The 15,224-nt window shown below is 50.3% G+C and overlaps 7 protein-coding genes across 7 annotated transcripts; 3 read left to right on the plus strand and 4 right to left on the minus strand.

Moving 5' to 3' along the window:
• Positions 1-19: 19 nt before the first annotated feature.
• Positions 20-1,320, plus strand: GT037_010761 (uncharacterized protein; the record flags this gene model as incomplete). Its single annotated transcript, XM_038935808.1, has 3 exons — positions 20-218; positions 296-472; positions 740-1,320. 3 exons carry the CDS (start codon positions 20-22, stop codon positions 1,318-1,320), a joined length of 957 nt encoding a protein of 318 aa, XP_038781578.1.
• A 217-nt stretch (positions 1,321-1,537) lies between these two features.
• On the minus strand, positions 1,538-3,455 carry GT037_010762 (arabinose-proton symporter; the record flags this gene model as incomplete). The annotated part of the gene is made up of 4 exons (XM_038935809.1): positions 1,538-1,732; positions 1,789-2,216; positions 2,274-3,194; positions 3,248-3,455. 4 exons carry the CDS (start codon positions 3,453-3,455, stop codon positions 1,538-1,540), a joined length of 1,752 nt encoding a protein of 583 aa, XP_038781579.1.
• Positions 3,456-6,054: 2,599 nt separating this feature from the next.
• On the plus strand, positions 6,055-6,388 carry GT037_010763 (uncharacterized protein; the record flags this gene model as incomplete). Its single annotated transcript, XM_038935810.1, has 2 exons — positions 6,055-6,136; positions 6,240-6,388. The coding sequence occupies 2 exons, from the start codon at positions 6,055-6,057 to the stop codon at positions 6,386-6,388; spliced, it is 231 nt and encodes a 76-aa protein (XP_038781580.1).
• A 358-nt stretch (positions 6,389-6,746) lies between these two features.
• Positions 6,747-10,011, plus strand: GT037_010764 (uncharacterized protein; the record flags this gene model as incomplete). The annotated part of the gene is made up of 6 exons (XM_038935811.1): positions 6,747-8,264; positions 8,322-8,461; positions 8,515-8,741; positions 8,800-9,155; positions 9,207-9,481; positions 9,543-10,011. The coding sequence occupies 6 exons, from the start codon at positions 6,747-6,749 to the stop codon at positions 10,009-10,011; spliced, it is 2,985 nt and encodes a 994-aa protein (XP_038781581.1).
• Positions 10,012-10,343: 332 nt separating this feature from the next.
• GT037_010765 (uncharacterized protein) lies at positions 10,344-10,826 on the minus strand (the record flags this gene model as incomplete). Its single annotated transcript, XM_038935812.1, has 2 exons — positions 10,344-10,560; positions 10,627-10,826. 2 exons carry the CDS (start codon positions 10,824-10,826, stop codon positions 10,344-10,346), a joined length of 417 nt encoding a protein of 138 aa, XP_038781582.1.
• Positions 10,827-11,233: 407 nt separating this feature from the next.
• Positions 11,234-12,097, minus strand: GT037_010766 (superoxide dismutase mitochondrial precursor; the record flags this gene model as incomplete). Its single annotated transcript, XM_038935813.1, has 3 exons — positions 11,234-11,380; positions 11,436-11,894; positions 11,954-12,097. 3 exons carry the CDS (start codon positions 12,095-12,097, stop codon positions 11,234-11,236), a joined length of 750 nt encoding a protein of 249 aa, XP_038781583.1.
• A 1,289-nt stretch (positions 12,098-13,386) lies between these two features.
• Positions 13,387-14,553, minus strand: GT037_010767 (cytochrome p450; the record flags this gene model as incomplete). The annotated part of the gene is made up of 5 exons (XM_038935814.1): positions 13,387-13,709; positions 13,765-14,160; positions 14,214-14,286; positions 14,333-14,425; positions 14,488-14,553. 5 exons carry the CDS (start codon positions 14,551-14,553, stop codon positions 13,387-13,389), a joined length of 951 nt encoding a protein of 316 aa, XP_038781584.1.
• Between the last annotated feature and the right edge of the window lie 671 nt (positions 14,554-15,224).

A 15,224-nucleotide genomic window follows, 5' to 3' on the forward strand; every position in this document is an offset into this window, starting at 1 on the left:
CCCACGTCCCTCAGTTGGTATGCAGCCACGACTTCTCGCCTTTGCGGCCGCTTTTCGAAGCTCGACACCAGCAAATAGAGGAATACGGCCATTGGTCAATCTTCGCATCGATGCCTTTGTATGCCGGAGTTGCCAGCGGAAATTCTCCACATCGCCAACCTTGCAGTGGTTCGGAAAGTCTTCCAAGTCAGCAGCCAAAACCGTTGAAAAAGAACGAAGTACGTTGCGCAACGATCTGGCCTACATGCAAGAGGACAAGGGCAGATGCGAAGAACATGATTGACGAAGAACTCAGAATACAAGTCGAGGTTATTGATCTACGATGCGGGCGATGCACGAACTACGTGGATATCCTTCTGGAAAGCAATGGCTCTGCTGCAGTTTGGGACCACCCTCGTTTTCGGTGTACCGCCACTATGGAACAACACGAACCAACCCGATGAGCGAGTAAGAAAGATGCAGGCTATCACGGGTAAGTACCTCATGTTCATGCCAACTATTTCCCAATCTTTGTCATCTATACTACTGGCCATGGATTCCTCTTGACAGTTATCTTGCGTGATTATCTCGTACTCTAGCAACGGGAGGATAAAGCCTGCCTTTCCATGTCTTCCACCACGAGTTACACAAGTTTTACCTCACTGCGATTCGTTCCTATCAAGTCTAATCTATCTACCTCCCCCATCACACATCCATAACATCCACATCCAAATCACCAAAGACTAACAGCTCTCCACAGTCGGCGTCCTAGGCACAATCCCCACCCTAACCCTCGCCTACCTAACCGCCCCCTTCGTCCACCAAGTCTTTCTCCAAATCCCCGAACACGCCCGCCGCTCCCGTTCCGACCTGATCCGCTTCGCCACCTCTCTGCGCACCAACCCCAACCAAACAGCAAACACAAAACTCGAATTCGTCACCCTTCGCATCTTCCCCTTTCGCAAGCACACCACCGCTTTTCTCCACGAACTCCGTGCTTTACCGCCGAAACGCTTCCGCCTGGCAAACATCGAGCTGCCCAAGAGCGATGCTTGGGCTCAGCGGCAGCGGGAGAAGGGCATCATCAAACGCATGGAAGAGGTGGTTCGTGAGCCGCGGTTCAAGTTCTATGTCAAAGAAGGGCGGTTGTATACGATGAAGACGGGGGTGCCGGGCGTATGGGAGGAGGTCGCTAAGAGGATCCAGGAACAGACTATTGAGGAAGACAAGGTTATCAAGGGACTTGGGGTCAAGAGGCCGGTTGTGCAGTTGGGGGCGAGGAAGTTGATCAGGCCTGCTGTCAAGGTTGGCGACAAGGTCAAGAGGCAAACTACTCGGTAGATGGACAAGTGGGTAGCGTGGCAAAGGGTTGATCACAAGGTGGTGCAGGAGTGATATGTAGTGATACGTTGTATTGTACTATGTTGAGGCGGATATAGCCTGATCGCTCAGGTGGAAAGAACATGCTAAGCGAAAGAGTACATGTACATGCCGTCCACCCTTACAATGATTCGTCGCCGACCATCCACCTATTCTGCCAAGCCTGGTCACTTTTAATCTAAGCGTGTTCCATGACCTGGGGCTTCTCCTTCTCCAGACTGCTCTTCTCGTGGTAGTCCGCAGCACCACTGTCGTGGTACGCACCAGAGCGCTCAAGGATATCAGTAAGACCAACCTCCCTGTGAACCTCAGCCCAACGCTCCTTCTCGCGCTCAGCGGTACCGACGGAACCGAAGAGGGTGTCCATTTCTTCCTATCAAGGTCGTTAGTAGGGCTCTTACAGGGATGTTGCAAAGAAGCGTGACTTACAAGAGAAAGACCCTTGGTCTCAGGGAAGAAGAAGAAGATGAACGCCGCGCCCATGGCCGTGAAAATACCAAAGAAGATGTAGGTTCCGTAGCGCAGGTGCGTCAACATGTCTGGTGTGACCTGGCCAACGATGAAGTTGTTCATCCAGTTGGAAGAGGCACCAAGCGCGATACCATATGGACGGTTCGACATGGGCCAGATCTCTGCAATGACAATCCATGCACAGGGACCCCAGGAGTAGCCGAAGAAGATGACGAAAAGCCAGACCATGACGCAGGCAGCCCAGCCGGCACCCTGGTGGCTTGGCCAGTCGTCTTCGTAGGAAGCAACGATGCCGGAAATGATGAAGTGGCAGGCGGCCATGCCGATGGCGCCTGAGACGAGGACGGGCTTGCGACCGAGTTTGTCGACGTACATAACTGCAGGAACTGGGGAGGATGTTAGTGTCATGATCTAGACCTAAGGATATTCTATGATAAACTTACTGGTTGCGAGGAACATGACGATACCGACAACACCAGTCGCAAGCAGACTGATCGAGTTGCCAGACAGGCCCAATCCTTGAAAAATGGTCGGTGCGTAGTACAGAATCGCGTTGATACCAGTCCACTGCTGGAAGAACATTGTGAGCGTAGAGATGGCCACACGCCTGAACATGCCTCTCGTGGTGAACAAACTGCCAATAGCGACGAACTGCAGCTTGAAGATTGAAAAAGCGCTCATATCCTGGAGATGAGGGAATCGCTCTGCGAGCGACTTCTTCTCAAACAGACTCTGAGCGCGAATCTCCGCGTATTCGAGTTCGATGAGTTCGTGGTCCTGGTTCAAACCACGGAGGCGTGCGAGAACGCGGCGAGCCTCATCCTCCTTGCCGTGGTGAACGAGCCAACGAGGAGAGAAGGGCATAAAGATCATACCGACGCCAAGAAGGACGGCAGGAGCAAGTTGGAGAGCGAGGGGAAGAAGCCATGCAGCCTCCTTTTGGCCCCTGCCAGTGCCACCAATGTAGTTGGTACCATAGTCGATCCAGAAACTGATCATGATACCAAGCGTAATGCTCAACTGCTGGAGACCGACAAGAGCGCCACGAACTTCAGGAGGCGCAATCTCGGCATTGTACATGGGTACAATCATCGAGAGCGAACCGACACCCATACCCGTTACGAAACGACCACCGAGAATAGCGTTGTGGCCCTGGCCTGCGGAAGCGGTGCATTGAACGACGACACCGATGATGAAAATGGCAACGTTGACGAGAATAGCGTATTTACGGGAGAGAATCTCAGCGAGGAAACCAGAGTACATTGTTCCCAACCAAGCACCGAGTTCGAGAATGGATACGAGCCAACCTTGCTTGGAGGAGTTCCACGTAAGAGTCTCTTGGTCCTCGATGTAGTTGCCCATGTCTGATCGTTTGTCAGTAATACTCTTGCGATTGTAGTAGTGAGATACTACTTACGCTGCTTGAATGAATTCATGGTGAGTACACCAGAGAAGACACCCTGATTGTAACCATAGAGGAGACCTCCCAAACAAGCGAAACATGCGATACCAAAGACTCTAGCATTCTTGATCAAGGCCATGGGTCCCGAGGCACCAGCAAGTGCTTTGCGGCGAGCCAAAGCGGCCACCTCAAAGTCCCCAGCACCACCGCCGACAGGAGCCATGATGACAGTTCAGGTACGTTGGTAGTTGGAAAGATCCAAGTAAAAGATTGTCGAAAAAAATGACAGGCGAGGCACAGAAGTGCAGGGTCAAGTCAAAGCAGCTTTTTTTCGTAACAAGCCCTTGACCGTTGGAAATCCCAATACCAAGGAAAACATGGGGCAAGGAGGTCCTACATATGCATTTCCAGATCGCTTGTACGGCACCCCAGGTCAGCATACCACCATCTCGGGTAACAGGGACTGCATGCTGAGTGGTCGTGGGTGCGAAGCTTTCTCGTGGCGGGTAAATTGGCGGTTAAGCTCAGTGGCACCGACGCTTATTTTGGCGTTGCGGCAGCGATTCAAGCATCGGTGGCTGTCATGGCATTGGCGCGCCATTGCTTGTAAGGTGCGGGAAGGAAGTAAGCTAGAAGCCACTGACGGCCGGGCGCACTATTGATCAGACGCGTGGAGGGATAAGGCGACGCGGGGAGGGTTGGTTGGGGCGCACCGATGATGAGCAATCACGGCTGATTCGACGAGTTTGTGAGGTCGTTACGTCTAGGAGCTGGCACGAGACTGACCGGCCTTTTGAAGCTGACATGACGGGCTTGGGGAGACTTGTTGGACATGACGATGGTACATATCCTGATATCTGGTAGAGTAACAAGCTTTATCGTCAAGCTGGTGCATCGAGAGGCATACGAAGTGGCCGTTGCGCGTCGTATAGATTAACAACGTGCATTTGCCGGTCCGCGGACATCCATGCTGCCAGGCCCCGCCTCCTCGAACTGGTACACTCCAGAGTGTGGAGACTCCACAGCGGGATATTAGCGCGTCTTTTGCATTCTGCCTAAATGCCTCACGCCCTCGGCGTTCACATGGTGCGAAGGCCTGCGGCGCTGCGGTAAAGTCGGAGCTTTTGACGCTGTTGTAGTCACGGGGCTGGTGGACAGTTCCGTTCCGACCTTATTTCCGTCGCGATTTGTCGTTTGCACGTTGAGCAGATGATGGATGGGCGACCGTGGAGTTAGCCGCGCGGAGATGAACGTTGGAATTTGGGCACGTCAGGCCCACCTGGGGGAGATTGCAGCCAATCAGGACGATGTAAGCACGACGTCACGAGCTCGCTGATCTTACCGATGTTGGACCAGCCTGGACCCATGGCATAGCGTCTCTCCTTACACCAACATTCCATCAACGAACGCCTCAAACGAGTTCAGAGGCATATCTTTATCTAGAATCTTTGGGCGGAAGTGAACTATGTTGCACAAACGGAGGGTGGATTGCGACACGCCGCGATTCTACCTCATGCACATTCAGGCCGGTTACATAGCGATGTCCTTGCGAGTACCTACTAATTTCTGATCACACCAATTCAACAGGCGAGGCTCATCTCACGCACTTTGCAATGTCCTAAAAGTCGCCTAATAGCCTGCAGATTCACGTTCTACCTTCTAAACAGATTTCGTAAGACTCAAATTCTCAGGACAACGTTAAAGCAGGGTGATGAACACGATTAGCTCTTGACTTTTAGCAGCCTACGGCAAGCTAAAAAAGTTCATTCTTACCAGATTACTGGAGATACCCCTCTAGCGAATCCTTAACGATATGTGATGGGTTTGAGACAACATTAGGTAGTGCTGCTCTTCATGGCCAGCCACCATTGGTCGGTTTAGAGAAGGTGGGGTCAAGCGTGCCGAGCCTCCTACCCAGAACCACAAGAGGCGAACAATGGACTCAAGTACGTTGCTGTCACCATGATAGGGCCTGCACAAGACTACAAGACCTAGCGAGGCGTGGTAAATGCGGCGCAGTACTGATGAACTGTGCCAATGCGGCTCAGCACTCCTTGAGGTCTGCTACGGCGTCGTTCAGCATCTCCCACCTCATCTCTTTTCCATCACAGCGTTAGGGGCCATTTGCCTTCTCCAGCTCGCCTACTATCGCACAGCAGCTCAAGTATCACCGCACGCTGCATCTGCAGATTTGTGACGTTGAGTCACCTCGCTAGGGGCGCGGCATCGTCTGCAGGCGCCCCCAAATCTCATCAAACGACCAACCTCGCCGTACGTAGACATAGACTGAAATTTCAGCCCACGCATAAGGAGGCGGCGAAGTTCTTGCCGTATTCTTGAGCGTCAATCTCGATCAGCTTTTGCGACCCATTTTGACACCGTCGTTTGTTTCGAATCGGCGCATACACATCGATCCCATATGAATCCAAGAGGTGACGAGGGTTTTCGTGTCAGGTTCTTTGCCATATTGGAGACGGTGAAAACATTCCGTCAACAGATCTGGTAGTCTAACTCCATCGGAAGCCGACATCCTGACGTAACGCCTTCGTTCGCCCCGTATATCTGGCTCATAGCTGTCACCCGACGGCGCTGGCGATGGTTTCTGAGTGAGACTCGTACCACGTCTAACGCAAAGGTCATCACAATCACTAACGCAAGCTTGTTGATCATACTGATGAGGTGGAAGTGTCTGGTAAGCATGCATTCACTTGAAAGTTATAAGTACTGTGTGAAGCAATTCATCAATTGTCATCTTGGTCCACATCAGTGTCTCACAATTGAATCCACGACAACATTAAGGATAATCGCAGACCTTCCACGAGATGGAGCTCTTTCGTCTGCTCCTTTACGTACTAATTCTTGGCAGTGTTCACGCTTCCTTGCCTTACCATCTTTCCGATACGGGTCAGTCGACGATGGCTTTAAAACTGAACCAATGACTAATTCTCACCCAGATGACGACCCGTTAGTACCTAGGGACGTTTCACCAGCCGATTCGTATCTCTTGAATATAAGTGTCAGTCCTTCTTGGATACTATCTTCCGCGCCGGCAACCGTCTATCCGACTACATCGACTCCCAAGGTGAACTCATCCCGTGGTACGGCGTCAGTATCGGCAACGTCTATCGTTACTTCATTGACACCGGTCTCTTCTGAATTGCCTTCCACCTTTAGTGCGTCGCCATCCAACGGATCGAGCCAAGCCTTTGCCAGCAGCATCTACCTGACTTCAACAATCAAGCTCTCTATCGTAACTTCTCCAAGCGGAGTAACCCCGGGATCAGCGTCGACGCTATCAGTCTCATCCCCTGGAAGTTCGAATAGTTCTCAAAATTTGCCCTCGTCAATCTCAACCATTTCTTCAACATCATCTAGCTCCATTCATAGTACACCCGATACCCCTGTTTCGGTAAGCCAAAGTCTTGTGACAACTACTGTCACTGCGTCGGACGGTGCGCCAAGTACTGTGATTATCACAGCCACACAGTCACAAGATACTAGCAGTGGGGGGATCATGTCTTCGGGCCAGCCCTCACAAGCTTCTACAGCTCCTGCAGCAATCCCGACTGCACCCAGTCTCGAAGCCGTGATTGGTGGCGTAGGTTATCAGCTGCCTTCTTCCGACCAAGATGCAATCGACGTAATGTTACATGACGGCTCCATCGCTCAGCTTCTCGCAAACAAGATCATTGTCGGAGGTCAGACTGTAACCGTCCCATCGGACCTGACCAGCGAAACAGCCCTTTCGGATGATATTACCGCGAAGCCTGGGGAAGCTACAGAACCGGAAGAAGGCGACGACGACGATGACAATGGTGGTGGTGGAGGTGGAGGTCTTTTCGGGGCGCTTGGCGGTATCGCAAAGGGTGCCACATCTGCCATTGGAGGCGCCATTGACGGAGTTAGTTCTGTTACTACAGGTGCCCTTGGCTTTGCTGGAGGGACAGTCGGTGCAGCAGCTGGCCTTTCTGAACCACTATCCGGTGCCGTTGGCAACATGGGAAAGTTCGTATCATCGCTTAATGGTATCCAGAAGTCTTTTCCTGGTAGCGAACTCACCAAAAGTGCCCTGGATACATTCACAGGTGCTCAATCACTCGCTAGACAGTCCCTGAACTGGATGAAGTCAACGGCGAATCTAGCTCAGGACTTCCCTAACCTACCAGCCGACGTTCAGTCGAAGCTCAAGTCAACGGCAGCGGACTTCGTCAAAAACGATGGTCCTTTGGCTCAGTGCAAGGCGGCTATGGAAGCTTTCCGGGACTTTCCTTGGGAGGAACCCGAGGTACCAAGCCAGGCAGTGGACCCAGATACAACAGAGAAAGCCACGAACACAGCCTCGCTACAAAGTACTCAGGGCATTTCGACTGCGCAGACTACGTCGATGAAGTCATCCACTGTCATATCATCCACAGCGATGAGCGCAAGTTCTACAGTCACTTCAAGCCAGACGTCCTCTTCTATTAGTAAAACACCCACACCGACCCCAGACACTACGAAGAGGTACGGGATCATCAGCGAGTACGGGACATCGTGGGACACATTCAAGCAGTTCATTACTGAACTCGATGGGGGAAATGGATACATTGCCAAGTTGGAAGCCACCCGGCATCAGATTTACATCGCCCAGTTGAATGCCTCGCAGGTGTCCGAGATAAAAGAGCGATACGACTTCATCGGCAGCGTTCTTCCGTACGAATTCGATGAAACTATAGACCACAGCATTGATGAGTTTCGAGCGATTGGCCAAAGTCGCTCTTTACACACTGATCTAGGTAAACCTCCGGCACCGAAGAGCTTTATGGGTTGGTCTGCAACCTCTTTAGATCCAATTCCTCACTTGATACCACGAGCGTTGCTACCATCAAATCCTGATGCACCTTGGTGGAAAAAGATGCTTTCCGCCCCGCCGCGGGATATCGATGTAGCAGACTCCGGACCTCAGTTCGATCCACCTTATCTGGCGGATGCTTCTCTGGGGAAAGGAGTCACCATCTATGTTCTGGACGATGGCTTTGACACAGATAATGTTGTATGTTTGTTTTCGTATTGATCATCCACCTTGAAGCACGGGAGCTGACTTGGATAGGATTTACAAGCTGGCACACGTTCCGTCAGTACAATCGTAACCCCTAACGAATTGACGTCTTTCCCGGTTATACCGTATGATCCAGCATACCCTGACAGAACTATGCCTAAACGAATTCAAGGTGGCGACCATGGAACGATGTAAGTGTCATAGTACATGAACGTGAACGCGACAAGGCTGACAAAGAGAAAAGGATGGCTACAATAGCTGCTGGAGTCGAACGAGGAATCTCGCCCAAATCAGATCTATGCTTAGTGAAGACCAAGAACACGATGAGAAGCAAATTCGACCCCAACGTCTCATACACCTTACCCATCACGACGCTGGCTTTGGATTGGTTCATCGATGCGGTGATAAAAGATATAAAGGACAGAACAAGCCAAGATCCAGGAGCAAGGTCTGTTATCAACATGTCATGGGGTAAGTGTTTAGTTATCAGCTTCTGATTGCACCAATCCGCAACTCACCATCCTAACAGGCATACAAGAACCTGGTAAATCAAACGATGAGATTGAACGAATCACGAAGATCTTCGAGAATTTTCTGGATTTCTGTAAGGCGCGGAGTATACCTGTGGTGGTTGCTGCGGGGAACACGCCAGCGGTTAACTTCGTCCATGATAGCTTTCCACAAAGACTCTGGACAGCTGATGATACCATGATTTTAGTCGGGGGTGTGACCGACAGTGGCGCCTTGTACGAAAAAACGGTTGAAGACCCGAACAACCAGATAACCGTGCATGCGCCTGCTAAACCCGTCACCGTTCCAAAATCTGGCGGCATAATCCCACCTGAAGGTGAAAGGGAAGGAACAAGCCACGCTGCTGCGATCACGGTAAGAAGGTATGCACGATTGGATGTATGTCGATGTTAACTTGCACAATAGTCAGGTCTCATTGCATATCTGTATGGTCTACCGAACTGGCAAGAGATTCCGTATGTGCAACAAACCCCCATGAAGACGATATTGAAGGACCATGCATGGCTGAGGAGCAACGCAATCGCCAGCGATGATCGAACAGCAGGGAAAGTTGTGTACAATCTCGCTAGGGGAGACCCTTTCCACGGTTCGCACTCTTGTGTGCAACGTCGTGACAAGTTTGGAAAGCGACAGGACGAAGAGCTTTGTTCCCTCTCATCCATCCTGCCCACATCTACGAGGTCAGTTCCAGGAAACAGACAGATTCCAGTCCCTCTTGGTGTTTTGACTAATACTCTACAGCTCTTCTGGAACGAGCTCCGCCTTTTCTACAAGTGCTACCATGTTTCCCATGACCTCTTCCCTTTCGGCACGTGTCAGCATCTCTTCAGCGACTACCAATTCTCCCTCCACGCCACAGAGCAGTCGGATCAATAGCTCTACCAGGTCTCTCGTCTCGTTGGGTGGAATGGATATTTCGCCAGCTACTTGGTCATCTCAAAGCTCGGAAGTTTTATCAGAGTCCCCTGAGCCGCCGACGTCTCCCACACCCACATCTACCCCAGCGCCTACCGAGACAACGGAACAATCGGCACCACCAGCAACTACATCCGATGGATGGGAAGCAGCTTGCGAAATATGCCATGGCGCCGTACAGGCGTGTTTGGTCGGATGCGGACGTGTTGATCACTTCTGCGCAAAGTCCTGCAAGTGCGACAAAGCTCAGCAAAACCCGGACTGCACTGGATGTGAAGTTCCCTGCAATAACTAGACTGACCAGCGATTGCATGACTATGACTGTAGTTTCCAGGCATTATCGGTGTGAGGCAGCTTAAGTTGCGTCCGAGGAGAGTCGCATGCAGGCGAAGGTCATGATCCCGTTACTTGCTTTGGATTGTTTCAGGTAACTCTCCTCTCGCCTACAGTGGAGTTGTTGAAAGGGTTTTGGTCTTCTTCATCTTTCATTGTCATATCCCCACTGTCTTTACCTTTGGCAAACGTTCTTGTAACATGCATGGAGAGGTTCGTCTTCTGGGAATTCTTTGAACACTGTCGTTATTGAAGAAATACTAATACAAAAAGATAGCATCAAAAAATGGCTTGCTAATTCCATCCCACAACACCTTCCGCTAATGTCAGAGGCTGCTGCGTTGACCCTGTCATAACCGAGACTCTTCTTCCAATGATGCCATTGTCACCAACACCCAAGTGCAGTTTCTCTGATAGATGCATCATCCCTCCAAGCGAACTTCCAATTTCGAAGGAGTATAAAGAGTCTGCTATACTTTGTAGTGGTGGCGCGGAGAGATCGCCGTCGCGACTATTTCACCTCGTTAGTCATCTCCAGCTCCTTCAAAACGCAGTAATAGAACAAAATGATACATACTGTATTACGAGCCAATGGCTATTCTGTTGAATGACATTGTCAAGGCCCTGGCATTCGACACTGGTACCAGATTTGGAGAGCGCGTTGGTAAAAAGTAGGTATATTTCTTGTTCTGAATGCGTTCGTGCTAAGTGAGAGGTTGGACGCATGACTGCTATTGAACCGCCTTGACTGACACGATTTGAGCTACCGTTGCACATGGTAGAGGTGATTTGATGTATAAGAGTGTCTCGTTGATGAACTAGGTGCTATGTGGACAGCACTTTGAGGTCGATGCGAGGGCAATGCTACACAAGACGGGAAAGTGTAAGAATGAGTCGGGGGTGAAATTAGATATGATCGACGATAAGAGCCGGAGAAAGAAAGACTATGTAGTTTTCAGAGTGTTCACACCCTTTCGTATCTTGGTTATTGGGTATTTGAGGGTTGAGAGTGAATGCGTGTCTTTGAGCAAGTTTCAGGAGAGCACCCGATTGGTCAATGCACATGCGCTAAAATCCACCATGGTGCTCTCAAGGTGTTTGTATGTACACCAAGCGACAGCAGTATACAAGGAGTCTATATCATCCGTGTCATTCTTCATTGTTATCCTGTTCTATCTCATAGCTTAGATGGATGCCTTGAGCACGCTGAACGCGTCTGCGCGCGATCCCAGGTAACGCTCCTCCGCAGTCTTCCAGTTGATGACGTTCCAGATGTTCTTGACATAGGCAGCCTTGCCGTTCTGGTATTGGAGATAGTACGCATGCTCCCACTGAAACTCGAATTAGTCACACACGACCATTGCCACGAGGCTAAGAGCGACTTACCATGTCGACACCAAAGATGGGAATCTCGCCCTTACCAACAACAGGATCTTGATCCTTGGTCGTCACGATAGACAGCCTTTGCTCCTTGCCCATGTCGGTTTTGATCAACCAGCCCCATCCACTTCCCTGAATACCCAGCAAAGCGGCGTTGAAGGCTTCCTTGAACTTGTCCTCATCACCCCATGTCGCCTTAATTTGTTTGACGAGCTCTGAAGCAGCAGAGATCTTGGCCTCATTCGAGCTAGCAGGTGCAAGGTTTTGCCAGAAGAGCGAGTGGTTGATGTGACCACCAGCGTTGAATTTGATGCCTTGCTGTATGGAGACCTGAGAGGTGATGTCGGAGGCGGAAACAGCTTCGGCCTGGGTCTTGAGAAGCCCGTTCAGATTGGTGATGTACGTCTGGTGGTGTTTGCTGTGGTGGAGCTCCATGATCTGGGCGGAGATGTGCGGCTCCAACGCCTGTGATTCGTGAGTATGACGTATGCTGAAGCGATTTGATCATCGGATGTTATGCTTACATCGTACGCATATGGAAGCGGAGGAAGAGTGTACTGTGGTGCAGACATAGCGCCGTACTCGAAGGGTTGTTGTTCTGAAGCAAAGACGGTAGGTGTAGAGATGAGAGGAAAGAGAACGAACGACAACGTCGATATGCCCCGCATGATGCCTGCCCCTCAACACAATCGATAGGTATGGAATTCCGAGTACGTTCGTCAGAATGCTTGGTCGTCACCAACAGGGTGCTCTGAATGTATGCCGCCCGATCGGGTTTAGGGCTCTAGAAACTGCCTCAATTGCGCGCGATGCCGCTCAATGTTCCGAGACACCCTCTCCACAAAACGAAACAAGAAAGCCAGTAAAGGAGGAAGTAGTGTCTCTCGAATGGATGGATGTTATGATACTTGCTGCTGTAATGCAGGAGAAGAGAAGTAATGGCTAGCTACAGTCTGCTTTGGAGTGTGCAGCTGCGATGGAATGGCTCAAGATATGGAGTGACAGAAAATGTTAGTGACCGTATCCTTGACGTGCTTTGGACTCGATAACTAATGTTGTGCAGCGTAATGGAGATGCAGTGCTTCGCGAATACGATGTTCAGATGAGATGAGAACCTCAACGTGTTGCTGTTGTCGGACTTCGGGGTATCGAACTGGCCGACACAGGATGAAACACGACTTAACCCGTCCTGGACTAGTCACAAATGTCGCAATCATCATACATCTCGTGCCTAAACACACCTCGTATGTAACATTAACCTCAACGGCTGCATCGATGACTCCGGTCTCTACGTGGATAGTTTCGAAACCACATCTAGACAGCTCTCACAGGCAGCTTATCTCCTCGAGACCTTCACTAAAAGTGTGTAGTCCGTGTAGATCAGGCTGCTTCCGGCATCCCGTTCCCAGATGAACCCGTCCCGATCCAGCAGCTCGAAGTCATACTTCCATAACAATCTCGCCATGATCAGCCTTATGCTTTGTTGCGCCATATGCCTTCCAATACACGCCCTACTACCAATCAAGAAGGGACGACTGGCAGACCTATTGTCACCATCGAACCCGTTCTCCTCCGCACCTTCCAACCATCTCTCTGGTCGAAAGTTAGCAGGATCATTAAAGTACTGTGACGATCTCTGAATTGTGTATATGTCAGCCGAGACAATGGTGCCTGCGGGTATATATGTTCCCGCTATAGTGCAAGAAGGAGCAGTGCGTTGCGCTGTTTTGCCGTTCGCTGGTGGAAGCAAGCGCAAAGTCTCCCTGATGCATGCGTTCAGGAACGGTAATCGTGAAAGTCGTTCGCCCGTGATGTCGGCTTCGCTGGCGAATGTAGAACGTATCTCAGCACATAGTGTGATGTAAGTGTTTGTGTACCGCAGGACATGGTAGAATGTAGATGCTAGCGTCGTAGCTGTAGTCTGATACCCAGCGAGTCTTGCAGCAATCAGTAGACGTCATTGCGGGTAGAGAAAGGGTGATACTTGCGTCAGGCCCATCGCGTTACTAAAGAAGGCATCCGCGTCTAGCGTCAGACCTTGCTTTTCGCTGGCCATGATAGCCGAGATAAAATCTTCTCTACCATCCTGCCTATCGATACAATCGCGTAGTTTCTTGGATGGGACAAGCTTTGATAGCTGAGAAGGAATTGGCATTGCGGAGATAAGGCTTCTGGCTGTCTCAAGCGCAGGGGCTACACCAGGCATGACCAGCATGAAGCTCAAGGCTTCCACTATAGGCATCGATCCTTTGCCTAATCTTTTCAAGGACTCGTATGTTGCTTCGCACAGGGTCAGCTAAATGTAAGCTGTCTGTGGTATCGCACTGCCACTTACGTCGTTTTCCAGCCATCAATGGCTCCCCAAAAGCAAGGTCACCTATAATTTCCCAGAACATTGTCTCTAACTTGTCGGCAAGATCTATCTCGGTACCGCTTTCAGCAATCTCGTCGAAATCGGGCATTGCTCTTTCGATATGTAGTTTCTGAATCGGCTCTTGGCTCGCGAGTGCTTGAGGTGTGAAAGCTTGTTGAATCACTTTATGCAGTCTCTTGTGGAGCGCTGGATCCGGGATAGTGATGAGAGTTGGAGCATTCAAGACAAGATCCGAGAAAAGAGTCAAGAACGTTCCAGCTTTGGAGAAACGACCATCTTCTTGCTTTGCATATATTGTAGTCTCTGCCTCGAATGTCGCGAACGACACTTCGTTCGGTGCGACTCGGACGACAGGCCCTGTCTGTTATCAGCAGAGCTGCTTCTACCATACAAGTCATGGCAGTTCTTACCATATCTCTTATGAAGAGCTTGAAGATCTGAATTGAATTTCATGCGGTAGAGAGCCTTCATGCCCCATATCTTCTAACCATCAGGAAAACAGTACTCAGTTTTGATTCGAAGAACGCACTGGAGAGAACTTTGCTAGGAATGGACCAGGAACATGAGCAAGCGGATGCAGATAACACCCATAGATTATGACCGATGCTACAACAAAGATGGCCTGCGAAGGTAAGTTTGTCAGTACATAGTGATGAGCCAAAGTATAGGAGTGATAGAACATACGATTGCTACTATTGCAACAGCCTCCGGAACGTTTTCCAGCTGCTGTACATAGGAAATTCCTGCCATAGTGGCTTTCGCTGAGTGTGCTTGGAGTTTGGACTTCGATATTTAAAGGATAGATAGTTTATTGTTCCCACATAAAACACGAAAAACTGCAACGCACACCACACGACTCGTCGACCCTCTGACATGCAAATCAAGTAAAGTTCTTGTCGTGGGTGGTTCAATTCCTTCCCTTCTCGTCGTAGACATTGCAGCCGCATTACACTGGCGCAGGACCGTGAAAATCCTCCACGACAAGATTGCTTGCCGATTTTCGCGTGCCGTTATCTGGCAAATGACGCTACAATAGTTGGCTCCTTCCACAAATCGATAGCTTGACACTAGCGTAGGATTTTCTGAAGGCTGGTTACGACGACGCGCAGGCGTCGCAACATGCTCCCGCATCTGGAAAGTCGTTATTGCATGTAGGGTGCCTTAAGATGTACTACGCATCGCTAGTGGGTGGGTCAGATGCATGTAATTTGGACCCTGAACGGCTCGCCCCGCAGGCCAGCCTCTGTCACCGCAGAGTGGCTGATGACTTACCAATGTGGAACTGTGAGAAAAACGTCACAGAATCGATATTTATCATCAAATGACACGAAAACTCGTGGTATGTAGTTTACAGTGGAAGTGTTACTTCGCGCTCAAGAGATTTCATTGGTGGAAAATCATCATGAACTTATAAATAGCGC

The sequence above is a fragment of the Alternaria burnsii genome (genome assembly GCF_013036055.1).
Source record: "Alternaria burnsii strain CBS107.38 chromosome Unknown 733, whole genome shotgun sequence".
Lineage (NCBI taxonomy): Eukaryota > Fungi > Ascomycota > Dothideomycetes > Pleosporales > Pleosporaceae > Alternaria > Alternaria burnsii.